We start from the raw sequence: 14,727 nt of genomic DNA, 5'->3' as shown, positions 1-14,727 counted from the left end.
GGAGTTTATACCTTAGTTGATGTATTTTTAAATATTACAAGCCTCTACATTGAATAAACCTAAACATCTCAGTGAACCAAATGACTGACAGCTCTACAAGCGATTTTAGATTATGAATAATATTTTATTTTCCCAAGCTTCATTAACACAAGGTATAAGGTAAATGTATTGTCATTACACAACAGGGCTGTATAATGAGATGAAGATGAAGTGGATGACTTTTGATTCTATCTCTTAGGGATCGATTCCGGACTATGGTCAATGTGATGGGTGATGCCCTGGCCACAGGCATAATGGCTCATATCTGCAGAAAAGATTTTGTCAAAGAAGGGGAGCAGGTGAGAGACCAAATTAAGGAATTCTGAGGTTGCAACAGACAGAAAACTGGTTAGTCAAATTGAGGGCTTATAACACAGTAAGTCTTTGTATGTAGAAGGCAATTTTATAATAGGCTGTGTGGAAGATTTAAAGGAGTAGTTCAACATGCTCATCAGCTTTCTTGCTGGGAGTTAGATAAAATTGATACCACTCTGTGTCTATGCATTAAATATGAGGTAAGAGCCAAGAGTTGATTAACCTAATTTAGCAATAGACTTGGGCTGATGGACAATCGATGAACATCATGATTTAAAAGCCCTTCACTTCGCTCACTGCTCATCATGTCATGTGTAACTGTTCAACTTCATTGCAAATGTTTCTTCATGTTTAAATAAATGTTTGAAACAAAATTAAATACAAACATACATATATAAAGAAATCTTTATAGGTGTAGCCCATAAGATGATATTTCCCCAACAATATCATTGTCCATTGTGAGGTTTCACTGTGGACATCGCCCTAACCCTATGTAGTATATAAAGACTAAACAAAAACTAATAGACTGTTCATACAGAAGTAAACAAGGAGCCACAGAGGTTAGCGACAGCAAAGTCCTTATAGGCTCTATAAAACGTCTCTGGCTCCAATTAGCTCCGGCTAGCTCATACTTGCTAACTCTCCCTATTATCCCGTATTTCATTGCCCTCTCCTGGTTTCCTCCCGGGGTCACATCTCTCCCGAATTATGATAAATGTTCACAACTTTCTATCCCTTCCATTACATTCATTACTGTTACTGTAGCAAGATAGAGGAGGAAGAGAGCCACATGTATAATAATGGCCTTGGTGGAGCTTTTTCATTCATCACGGGCTCCGTCTGGAGGGGGAACAGCTGCTCTAGAGTAACGTCACATTTCGCATTTCAAATTGGACCACATATGAAAGTGGCCCTAATCCGAACTGGAAAAGATCAGATTCCATGTGACTTGGCCTGTTCACACAAAACATCAGATCTGAGTCACATACGAGCAAAAAAATCGGATATGATTCACTTTGGCCTGCAGTCTGAACACAGCCTTATATTCTCCTAGTATTCAGTCTGAAAATGCAGTCAGGCTAGCTGTTTCCCCTGCTTCCAGTTGTTATGCTGAGCTAGGTTAAAAAACACCCAGCTCTAGCTCCAGAGTTGACACAGACATGAGAGTGGTATCAAGCTTTAGGTTTACTCATTCATCAAAAATGCCCGAATTGATTCTGATAATGGTGTAACAAGTGGCAGTGTCATCGTGCCATTAAATCACTTCTGTCAATGTGAAAGCTGTCTATAATCCATGCATTAACCAAAACATGTCACTATCCAGCCTTACTATCCATGTCACTATCCAAGCTTTTTTCTATGACACACATGAGAATTGCCTGATTCTAAGTCACTCCACTTCTGATCACTGCGTCCACCAGGTGCCTCTGATCTGTGAAACCAAGCCCATGATAAGCATCCAGCAGATGATGACCTACCAGAACCAGAAGAACGGCTGCTACCAGCCACCTCCGCCAGGCAGCAAGCAGGACCACCTCTCCCCGGATGTGGCTCGCCTGATCCAGCTGGAGGAGGGGATCCGGCCGATAGAGAAGAAGAAACACGCTCACTCCTCTCACCACAAGAGAGAGCACAGGGACAAGGACCACTGTTCCGTTGATATGAACGGGCTGGAGACTAATGTATAAAAACAGCTGCCCTGCCAACAGCTTCTCGCTCATCCATAGCAATAGGGCCAGCAGGAGAGGAAGACAGATTAAAGATTGAGGTGACTAAGTTCACGTGCTTTTCCCCTCCGAGAAGGAGAGTGGCCTAGAGTGGACGAATGCAGATGACCTTGGGGGGAAAAAGACTCATTTTTTTTCTACATAACTTAAATGATGATCCACATTTGATTGTGTATGTTTGTGTGTGTACATATTTATCAGAGATGTATAATTTGATACCAGCAGTGACAGTGTGCTGCTGTAGCTGACAGAGCGCAGAACTGCTCCTGTTTCGAGGTTTCACTAACATCCTCCCAGATCTGTGAGTCAGCCCATCTCAAAGGAGCGGAAATGGAGAACTCAATAGCTGTGGGGGGAAAAACTGACAACGTTCACTCATATCTCTTTATATTCATTATGATCTGGTTTGGTATACTTTTAGCATGATATTGGTTGGGGTTTTTGTATATTTCTTTGTTGTTGTTTTTTGTCATCCTGTTCTTGATTCACTGACTAAATAACACGCACGACACAGATACAAGGTGGGACAATACAAGATAATTGAGCAAGAAACCTTCATTTTAACACACATATGCAGTTTAACGGTTTGGTTCACATTCAGGAAAAAAAAGTCCCAAATTGTCCCATCTTTCCCTACACTTCTCTTCTCTGCTTTGTTGTCCTGGGTCTAAGTGGGTACTCTGCCTCTACCTGAACGGCCATTGCCAGAATCAAGGCAAAAAGGTGATGAAAGTCATGTCGATAACAAGGACAAGTGTTTGCCCTTGTGTTGAAGTCATGTTAAGTTGTCTTTGCACCTCATTGTATTCCCTTTTTGCCTTAAACGACCAAAGCAGAAGCATGCAGGACCGGTGCGTTACTGACGTACACCAAAACAGCAACAACCACAAGTCGACAATCACAGGTCATACTCTGAACTCTGTCCATATGTATGTGATATATGCTGTACATGTATGTATTTCAAAAGTTTTAAAAATATAGATTTTACTACCATGTCAGTATGTTTCCAGAGCTGCATTTGTTTTTGTTAAAAGAAACATTTCACTGTAGTTTATAATGTACCAACTCTGTAAAAAGAAAACATCAAGAAATGAAAAATATATCAAAAATGCACAAACAGTATACTCTTGGAGTTCCTTTTTTACGTTTTTTAGAAAATTAGGCTTAGGCTAAATTACAAGAACTGTATGTGCAATGAAGGTTCAAAAAAATGACATTTCACGGACTGAAAAGTCATTAAAGTGTATATATACACATATAATATTTAACGTTTTATTTAGAAATCTGACAAGCTGCATCTTCTCTCAAAGGCATACAGTACAAAAGGATCTGTTTACCTATTAACATATTAGCAAAGTCCTATTCAAACCTGACAAGCTGCATCTTCTCTCAAAGGCATACAGTACAAAAGGATCTGTTTACCTATTAACATATTAGCAAAGTCCTATTCAAACCTGAACAAATTCCAATGTAAACCAAAGCCAACTGAGCAGTCAAATGAGTAAAGACAAGCCAGAGTCCTGGTTCAATGCAAGCCAAGTGCACCTGGGAGCACTTCACTACCTGTTGAAAAGTGATGGTACCAGGGGCAGCCGTGCTGTGGGCGAAATTACTGACTTCCAAAATCCGCCAATGTTGTTGCTTCAAGTTTCAGCGGGCGCCATCTTGATTATTGCGCAATACCTGCGAGCCACCTGCCTGCTCTTGACATTTCAGCAGAGGAAACACATGATGATTTTTGCCATTTTGTGGCCAACCCGTTGGAGATACATAGACATGCATGGTATCAAATGAAAGGTCTGCTCAAGCCCAATCTCTGTGGGATGTTCCCTTCTCAATCTACAGGCCTGTAAAGCATGGGTGGTGATGAATACTCACTGTTATCAATATTTCAATGTTTTATCATTTGGAACTTGGTTGTATGGACAGAAAAAGTGTTTTAAGGATATCTACCAATAAAAGTCAACATTTTAACAGTAAATATTGCCAAAATATGGACATTCACCAGGTATATTTTAAAAATGTTGTATGATAACTGTTGTATTTTAGTTTATTTTCATCAGATTTACAGTTAGAATTGCATTTTAGGTGTATTAGAAGATATTCAGTTGCATTATAAACTTCTTATGATGGTTTTGATGGTTAATTGCATTAAAATATAGCTTTTTTACAAGGCGAAGTTGAAAATATCAGATTTTTTCTTTATTGCATCTCCATTTAGTCTGTAATGGTAAAATAAATCTGTTAATTTATGGATTTATATTCCTTAGCTTCTGACTTTTCAAAGGAGACCAGAATTATGCATCTAGGCCAAATGGTTGAGGGGTTATTCCTGATTCATTTTGGGTTTGTTATTTTAGCCGTTTTTTCTGGAAAAAGGTGCCTGTGCCCAAAAATTTGGCTCAGGTAAAATCTCCATATTCAAGCACAGTATGGCACTTAGGTGCATTCTAAATATGTCGATAAATTATTTCAAGGACTTTAGTGCTAAAAATCTAAAACCACAAAAAATATATATTTATGACATTTTCCTATTCAAGGGTGTTTTAATATGAAGAATTAAATCTCTTATTGTCATGGCTGACCAAATAAGCTCATGTATCTCTACCTTGCAGGGGATTTCCAATTCAAAATAATTTTAGGTATATTTATTGTACACACCTCATATAATTTACATTTTGTCATGTTATACCTTGCAATAAGAATTTTTGAATGTTTCTTAAAACAGGGCTGTAATAAGAGCCTAATATCCACAGAAATCTACTTTCAAAAGTACAGAAAAGCAAATATATGCTGCACACAGCACCAGTACAGCAGGTTACATAAATATGAAGGCTATAGGTCCAAAGAAAGGTTGTGTAACCATTTATGTGTGCTATAAGGTGTGATGTGAGTGATTGGGTTGCTTTGCTTTTTTATAGCAAAAGATCTGTGCAAGAGCAACAAGAGCAGCTTACAAGCAAGACTGGGCTACAAATGTCAGATAAACGCTGTTACAAGACCACCTTGGAGAACAAATTACAGGAAATGTGTGTAATTGCCAACTAAATGACAGACAGACGGAAGATAAAGATTTAAGCGTATACAAGGTAACTGTGTCCATCAGAGGCACATAAATGGCTCCACATCATGCCTGGCATTTTACCCAGGTATGACATTCAAGTGAAAAGATGACAGTACTGAATCCGTGTATGGTTCATTCTTTGATTATTTTGTTTCAAACCCAAATCGGAAAAAACAAAAAACAATTGGTTTTACTGTTTTAAAACCACAATGGAAAAACAAAGCAGCGTTTTGTTCTATCTATGACCGGTGTTGTATCCAGGGCTTAACATTAATTTTTGTGGTCACTAGTCACTGTGACAATGTTTTCCAAAGTTACTAGCCACGCAGCATTTTCACTAGCCACATTTTTGTTTTGGGGAAATTACGTTTTATAAGATTACAGTTGACAATGCACTAATATTATCACTCATTATCAGCTCTGATAAGGTTGAGTGTAAAGCTCCTTTTTTGAAAACCTGTAGTCCATTAAGATAAACACATTAAAATAGTAGCTTCTTATTTTATATAATAAAACTGCTGCATGGGTGTAAAAGTTTAATTAAAAAGATAAAACTGGATTTATGTTTATCATCAGGAAGCTGTGGTCGCTCTGAGTAATTAGAGATATGAAACAAGTATACAGGTCTTTTTTCCAGATTATTCCCATACAGACGCATCTTGTGCTTTCCCATGGCATGACAACTTTTATTAAAACATAGTTCTATATTTTAATAATCAACTCTGGAAATGTAGTTGTGATATGACGATTTCATGTGATATAAGGGTACCCCTGCTAGTAGTAACACCACGTCCCTTATTCATGAATATATACTTGCTAACTCTCCCTATTATCCCGTATTTCATCGCCCTCTCCTGGTTTCCTCCCGGGGTCACATCTCTCCCGAATTATGATAAATGTTCACAACTTTCTATCCTTTCCATTACATTCATTACTGTTACTGTAGCAAGATAGAGGAGGAAGAGAGCCACATGTATAATAATGGCCTTGGTGGAGCTTTTTCATTCATCACGGGCGGCTCCGTCTGGAGGGGGAACAGCTGCTCTAGAGTAACGTCACATTTCGCATTTCAAATTGGACCACATATGATAGTGGCCCTAATCCGAACTGGAAAAGATCAGATTCCATGTGACTTGGCCTGTTCACACTGTTGTAAAAACATCAGATCTGAGTCACATACGAGCAAAAAAATCGGATATGGGTCACTTTGGCCTGCAGTCTGAACACAGCCTTATATTCTCCTAGTATTCAGTCTGAAAATGCAGTCAGGCTAGCTGTTTCCCCTGCTTCCAGTTGTTATGCTGAGCTAGGCTAAAAAACACCCAGCTCTAGCTCCAGAGTTGACACAGACATGAGAGTGGTATCAAGCTTTAGGTTTACTCATTCATCAAAAATGCCCGAATTGATTCTGATAATGGTGTAACAAGTGGCAGTGTCATCGTGCCATTAAATCACTTCTGTCAATGTGAAAGCTGTCTATAATCCATGCATTAACCAAAACATGTCACTATCCAGCCTTACTATCCATGTCACTATCCAAGCTTTTTTCTATGACACACATGAGAATTGCCTGATTCTAAGTCACTCCACTTCTGATCACTGCGTCCACCAGGTGCCTCTGATCTGTGAAACCAAGCCCATGATAAGCATCCAGCAGATGATGACCTACCAGAACCAGAAGAACGGCTGCTACCAGCCACCTCCGCCAGGCAGCAAGCAGGACCACCTCTCCCCGGATGTGGCTCGCCTGATCCAGCTGGAGGAGGGGATCCGGCCGATAGAGAAGAAGAAACACGCTCACTCCTCTCACCACAAGAGAGAGCACAGGGACAAGGACCACTGTTCCGTTGATATGAACGGGCTGGAGACTAATGTATAAAAACAGCTGCCCTGCCAACAGCTTCTCGCTCATCCATAGCAATAGGGCCAGCAGGAGAGGAAGACAGATTAAAGATTGAGGTGACTAAGTTCACGTGCTTTTCCCCTCCGAGAAGGAGAGTGGCCTAGAGTGGACGAATGCAGATGACCTTGGGGGGAAAAAGACTCATTTTTTTTCTACATAACTTAAATGATGATCCACATTTGATTGTGTATGTTTGTGTGTGTACATATTTATCAGAGATGTATAATTTGATACCAGCAGTGACAGTGTGCTGCTGTAGCTGACAGAGCGCAGAACTGCTCCTGTTTCGAGGTTTCACTAACATCCTCCCAGATCTGTGAGTCAGCCCATCTCAAAGGAGCGGAAATGGAGAACTCAATAGCTGTGGGGGGAAAAACTGACAACGTTCACTCATATCTCTTTATATTCATTATGATCTGGTTTGGTATACTTTTAGCATGATATTGGTTGGGGTTTTTGTATATTTCTTTGTTGTTGTTTTTTGTCATCCTGTTCTTGATTCACTGACTAAATAACACGCACGACACAGATACAAGGTGGGACAATACAAGATAATTGAGCAAGAAACCTTCATTTTAACACACATATGCAGTTTAACGGTTTGGTTCACATTCAGGAAAAAAAAGTCCCAAATTGTCCCATCTTTCCCTACACTTCTCTTCTCTGCTTTGTTGTCCTGGGTCTAAGTGGGTACTCTGCCTCTACCTGAACGGCCATTGCCAGAATCAAGGCAAAAAGGTGATGAAAGTCACGTCGATAACAAGGACAAGTGTTTGCCCTTGTGTTGAAGTCATGTTAAGTTGTCTTTGCACCTCATTGTATTCCCTTTTTGCCTTAAACGACCAAAGCAGAAGCATGCAGGACCGGTGCGTTACTGACGTACACCAAAACAGCAACAACCACAAGTCGACAATCACAGGTCATACTCTGAACTCTGTCCATATGTATGTGATATATGCTGTACATGTATGTATTTCAAAAGTTTTAAAAATATAGATTTTACTACCATGTCAGTATGTTTCCAGAGCTGCATTTGTTTTTGTTAAAAGAAACATTTCACTGTAGTTTATAATGTACCAACTCTGTAAAAAAGAAAACATCAAGAAATGAAAAATATATCAAAAATGCACAAACAGTATACTCTTGGAGTTCCTTTTTTACGTTTTTTAGAAAATTAGGCTTAGGCTAAATTACAAGAACTGTATGTGCAATGAAGGTTCAAAAAAATGACATTTCACGGACTGAAAAGTCATTAAAGTGTATATACACATATAATATTTAACGTTTTATTTAGAAATCTGACAAGCTGCATCTTCTCTCAAAGGCATACAGTACAAAAGGATCTGTTTACCTATTAACATATTAGCAAAGTCCTATTCAAACCTGACAAGCTGCATCTTCTCTCAAAGGCATACAGTACAAAAGGATCTGTTTACCTATTAACATATTAGCAAAGTCCTATTCAAACCTGAACAAATTCCAATGTAAACCAAAGCCAACTGAGCAGTCAAATGAGTAAAGACAAGCCAGAGTCCTGGTTCAATGCAAGCCAAGTGCACCTGGGAGCACTTCACTACCTGTTGAAAAGTGATGGTACCAGGGGCAGCCGTGCTGTGGGCGAAATTACTGACTTCCAAAATCCGCCAATGTTGTTGCTTCAAGTTTCAGCGGGCGCCATCTTGATTATTGCGCAATACCTGCGAGCCACCTGCCTGCTCTTGACATTTCAGCAGAGGAAACACATGATGATTTTTGCCATTTTGTGGCCAACCCGTTGGAGATACATAGACATGCATGGTATCAAATGAAAGGTCTGCTCAAGCCCAATCTCTGTGGGATGTTCCCTTCTCAATCTACAGGCCTGTAAAGCATGGGTGGTGATGAATACTCACTGTTATCAATATTTCAATGTTTTGTCATTTGGAACTTGGTTGTATGGACAGAAAAAGTGTTTTAAGGATATCTACCAATAAAAGTCAACATTTTAACAGTAAATATTGCCAAAATATGGACATTCACCAGGTATATTTTAAAAATGTTGTATGATAACTGTTGTATTTTAGTTTATTTTCATCAGATTTACAGTTAGAATTGCATTTTAGGTGTATTAGAAGATATTCAGTTGCATTATAAACTTCTTATGATGGTTTTGATGGTTAATTGCATTAAAATATAGCTTTTTTACAAGGCGAAGTTGAAAATATCAGATTTTTTCTTTATTGCATCTCCATTTAGTCTGTAATGGTAAAATAAATCTGTTAATTTATGGATTTATATTCCTTAGCTTCTGACTTTTCAAAGGAGACCAGAATTATGCATCTAGGCCAAATGGTTGAGGGGTTATTCCTGATTCATTTTGGGTTTGTTATTTTAGCCGTTTTTTCTGGAAAAAGGTGCCTGTGCCCAAAAATTTGGCTCAGGTAAAATCTCCATATTCATGCACACTATGGCACTTAGGTGCATTCTAAATATGTCGATAAATTATTTCAAGGACTTTAGTGCTAAAAATCTAAAACCACAAAAAATATATATTTATGACATTTTCCTATTCAAGGGTGTTTTAATATGAAGAATTAAATCTCTTATTGTCATGGCTGACCAAATAAGCTCATGTATCTCTACCTTGCAGGGGATTTCCAATTCAAAATAATTTTAGGTATATTTATTGTACACACCTCATATAATTTACATTTTGTCATGTTATACCTTGCAATAAGAATTTTTGAATGTTTCTTAAAACAGGGCTGTAATAAGAGCCTAATATCCACAGAAATCTACTTTCAAAAGTACAGAAAAGCAAATATATATGCTGCACACAGCACCAGTACAGCAGGTTACATAAATATGAAGGCTATAGGTCCAAAGAAAGGTTGTGTAACCATTTATGTGTGCTATAAGGTGGGATGTGAGTGATTGGGTTGCTTTGCTTTTTTATAGCAAAAGATCTGTGCAAGAGCAACAAGAGCAGCTTACAAGCAAGACTGGGCTACAAATGTCAGATAAACGCTGTTACAAGACCACCTTGGAGAACAAATTACAGGAAATGTGTGTAATTGCCAACTAAATGACAGACAGACGGAAGATAAAGATTTAAGCGTATACAAGGTAACTGTGTCCATCAGAGGCACATAAATGGCTCCACATCATGCCTGGCATTTTACCCAGGTATGACATTCAAGTGAAAAGATGACAGTACTGAATCCGTGTATGGTTCATTCTTTGATTATTTTGTTTCAAACCCAAATCGGAAAAAACAAAAAACAATTGGTTTTACTGTTTTAAAACCACAATGGAAAAACAAAGCAGCTTGTTCTATCTATGACCGGTGTTGTATCCAGGGCTTAACATTAATTTTTGTGGTCACTAGTCACTGTGACAATGTTTTCCAAAGTTACTAGCCACATTTTTGTTTTGGGGAAATTACGTTTTATAAGATTACAGTTGACAATGGCGTGCTAAAATGCACTAATATTATCACTCATTATCAGCTCTGATAAGGTTGAGTGTAAAGCTCCTTTTTTGAAAACCTGTAGTCCATTAAGATAAACACATTAAAATAGTAGCTTCTTATTTTATATAATAAAACTGCTGCATGGGTGTAAAAGTTTAATTAAAAAGATAAAACTGGATTTATGTTTATCATCAGGAAGCTGTGGTCGCTCTGAGTAACTAGAGATATGAAACAAGTATACAGGTCTTTTTTCCAGATTATTCCCATACAGACGCATCTTGTGCTTTCCCATGGCATGACAACTTTTATTAAAACATAGTTCTATATTTTAATAATCAACTCTGGAAATGTAGTTGTGATATGACGATTTCATGTGATATAAGGGTACCCCTGCTAGTAGTAACACCACGTCCCTTATTCATGAATATATCTGTAATTTTACAGCATTTAAGGGCACTTTCTTCCTGCCTTTTCTCTCCTGCTGTGCATTTCTTCTTCACACTTCACGCTGTGTTGATGTGTGTGTGCATGCGACCAGTCGCGTGAGATGACAGGTAAAAAGCAGACGGGAGGCTGACGGTCCACAAGTCTAAGGGACTGCTGCCTTGTGACAGATTCAACTTTTATATTCTCTGTCTCTCTCAAGTCTGGATGTCATATTTGACGTGCGCACCCTCGCGAGAGAGGTGAGATAGTGAGACGTGCCTGTTGCGTGAATTCTCGTGATATTAAAAAAGCTTGCTCTGTCATCGCTGCCGCTGGTTAAGTTGATAATTAACGGCAGGCCAAAACAGCCCTCGGTCCGACTGCCAGTCCGCGGGTTTAATCTCCACAACGTATTCTTGTTTACAGTGTCGTCGGTCAGTAGCGCGCAAGACAATAGCCTTCACTAATGGACCAATGAGCAAACACGATGTGCAGGTAGTACTCATGGGAGTTGTAGTGTCGTAGTGTCACATTGCAATTCGTTTGTTATTTCAGTCTTTTGACAAGACTACAATTTTTCAACACGCCAAAGTGGCTAGTGGGAGTGTGTTACCCGCCACGGCCGAAATCCACCCGCGTTTGGCGGGTGTTAATGTCAAGCCCTGGTTGTATCCCTGGTTTTCAAACTAACTGGCTGCTGTACACGTGCGCCTCCTGTTGTTTGCAGCAGCTGTGGTCTGTCGGGCTTCATCCAGCCAGAGGAAATCACCAACCCTCCAGCGCACCAGGTCATCTTGCGACCAAGCCCGCTTTAATGCACGGGCTTACTGGCGCTTAAGCCCCAGGGCCTACGAAGACAGGGCCTATCATGAGCCAATAAATAATCACATTGTTTTGTAGTTTGTCGAATTTTCTCTCCATCACTTGATATTCATGTTTTTGGCTGCTGATAGAACCAGTTTACAAGTGACCCACATGGGAAGCATGATAGGACATTAGAGAAATAGTTGTGGCATGTGGTGTAGCCAATTCAAATTTATGCCACAGAACCTATAGTGGCAGTAGGCTAAGTCAGTTGGATTTTACCAACATAATCAAGGCTTTTTCTACAAAGAAGACAAGATGAAAGCACTTATAAAAAGGTAAGACGATGCTCTATTTACTGCTTTCCAGTAGCCTGTGGAGGTTTTACATTGTTGTTGTTGTGCATTTTCTTTGTGGAATACTGTCTTCCTTATATCTCCCGAGAGAAACTAATTTCTACTTTTCTGTATAGACAAACATGTTCATTACACATTTTTATTGTTTTTATTGTGGGCCTACAAAACCTTTCTTCCCCAGGGCCTGACGGCAGGTTAATGCTGACCAGGTCAGTGTAGAGATGCTGAACTAAAATTACCTGAACCTTTTAATCCCTATCATTCTTTAATATAGAACTACAGCTCGCCGATTTCACTAATAACAGTTCATGTTTGCTGTGTACCACAGGATGTAGGCTACTGACAACTATCACTGAAGAAATTTGATACTGAAGAAATCCTAAAAACCGGAGGATTCTTAAACTGATGATACACAGAGCAACTTTTAGAGTAATCGTGCTGGGCAACGTTGCCGTCAGTGGTAATGAGTAAAGATTACTACCTTAATCCCCTTCCCCCACCACTCCGCCCCCCGCTATCTGTTCAAAACATAGTTGGACTTGCCCCTAGCAAGATTGCCCGGCAAGATTGCTCAAAAAGTTGCCCCATGTATCATCAGCTTTAGGCAACTTCTGTCCCAGTTGCTAGTGAGTTACAAACTGAACGTAAGCATCCTGTTTTTCTAACTAGAAACTCACCTATGTTGATGTTCAAGGAAAAGCTCATCTTAATCACATTTAATCAGGCAGCCCTTGCCCAAGTGAATCGGCTGCAGGTTTATCAAGTGTAACACAAAAAGCTACACTTTACACATTAAATATCAATATTTTTCCGTTTTGGTTTTAAAACAGAAAAAAAAAAAAAACCTTGTGTTTTTTGTTTGTTTGTTTTTATAATTCTGTTTTGAAACAAAATAATCAATGTGTAAAGGCAGCCAGGTTTTATTGTATTTATTTTGAAATACTTATATTTTGACATGACAAAACCCGGAAGTAGGGCCTGTAGGTCAGTAAGCTTCATGAGAGAAAAAGACGTACCTGCAGTGGTGAGGTTACCTGCTAGTTTGTTTCTTTATGTTACTCCATATGTTGTGGTGTTTGCTACAACTGTGTAAGTTGAAGAATCATATTCTTTGACTGTGAAGATTGCTTCTGGGAAATGACTCTGCCGTTGGTTGAGAAGCAGGCTAAAGTGGTCAGTATTACTGTGTTCTTTATTAGCCCTGACTACAGTGCTAATGCTATTTATGCAATGATGTCAATATTGATGCTGTCTTTTATTTTGTTTACCTGAACTTTTAGTTCTACGGTGTTAATAAACATCTGTGAAGGAACCGGAGTCTCGCATTCAATCAATGGGCGTCACACAATGGGTTTTTTGTATGTTTAGTTTGAATGGTTTTGTTTTACAGACTGAGCTGAGCTTCTTAAGTTGACTTGAGGCGAACCAAACATTAAAATCCTGAGATAACACCACTCCGCTTCACCTCACCCCACCCCTTCACGCTGCGCTTGATACAGTATATCTCCTAGAAACCCATTAGCTCACTGTTAATGGTCAGTGAGAAAGGTCAGCCATGCAGCTTGGGCAGCATCTGAATATCACCATTTGGCCAGCTGGCCACCTGGCAAAGGGACAGGATGGTTGGTGGGCTAAAGGGAGTTGGCCGGATAGGAGCAATTAGGAACATAGGCTGGATCTGGCAGAAGGTGCACAGTTGTGGGCGGAGCGGGGGAGGCTAACAGGGAGAGGTCTGGATCAACTCTGAAATAAAATCACTAATAGATGGAAAATGGAGAAAGAGGTAAGTAGGGCACAAAGGCTAGGAAAACAAAAAACAGCAACAAAAACAACTGAAATCCCTTCATTTGGATTCTAACCAGTAAAAAGTAGAGAACTGTGCTGTAGTTACAAGCTAGATAGTTCAAACTAAAGTATTTGACCTTGTTCCAAACAAATACATTTATTCTGGTAGAGTCTCTAAAATGTTAATGGGGTACAATATAGTTTGTCCTTAAAAAAAAAAAAAACTTGAAACTTTCCCTATACATGCAGAAAAAAACACAATAAATCTAGGGGGGGAAAAATCAGGTCTCTGGAACAAAACAAAGACATCAGCAAAGTCAGTCACCTAACTCCTGTAATATGTATTTGCAATTGACAATAGAAAATGTACAGAGTTGGTATTTATTGTCTCAGCTCCGATACAGTCACTCACCACAAGTAAACACCAGGCTCAGCACAACTTGGTTTCAATATTTTCCAAGTGTAAATACTCGCCAAATATCATGAATGAAGTGAAGCCATTTTCACATTATATGAATTCACCTAATGTCTCACCTGAAAACTATTGTACGCCATCATTTGCTGCCATGAACACTGTTGTTATTCAGGTAATTTCAAAAGCCCCACCTCCACCCCAGAATCCACCTGTAGGCTTTGGAAGGTTATTATCGTCACTCCCCACTCCCTGGTGTGCTAAGCTGAGCTTGTTGTTTACTTGTGGCGAGTTCAGAGCTTAGGCTCCAAACATCAACACTGTACACAGTCTACGTGCACATATGTATCTGTTCCACATGAGTTTACTGACTGAACTAGCTGTAAAATGTTAGTGGTGCACTGTTGCCTCAGTGAGCCACACCAGATCAGAACAAGGCATTCTA

The 14,727-nt window shown here is 39.3% G+C and overlaps 1 protein-coding gene across 1 annotated transcript in view; it reads left to right on the top strand.

The window, feature by feature from the left end:
• Nucleotides 1-3,128, top strand: part of slc1a7a (solute carrier family 1 member 7a) — a 31,547-nt gene extending 28,419 nt beyond the window's left edge. Inside the window, exons 10-11 of the mRNA XM_038718529.1 lie at nucleotides 239-338; nucleotides 1,776-3,128. Of these exons, the coding sequence (XP_038574457.1) occupies nucleotides 239-338; nucleotides 1,776-2,042 (367 nt within the window). The 3' untranslated portion in view covers nucleotides 2,043-3,128. The remainder of the gene's footprint in view (nucleotides 1-238; nucleotides 339-1,775) is intronic.
• Nucleotides 3,129-14,727: the final 11,599 nt, after the last annotated feature.

Source organism: Micropterus salmoides, unplaced genomic scaffold, assembly GCF_014851395.1.
Source record: "Micropterus salmoides isolate LMB-PRFRI ecotype aquatic unplaced genomic scaffold, ASM1485139v1 Ms_hic_scaffold_14, whole genome shotgun sequence".
NCBI classification, from domain to species: domain Eukaryota; kingdom Metazoa; phylum Chordata; class Actinopteri; order Centrarchiformes; family Centrarchidae; genus Micropterus; species Micropterus salmoides.
The sequence above is the reverse complement of the archived record's forward strand: the minus strand, read 5'-3'. Positions and strand labels throughout refer to the sequence as shown.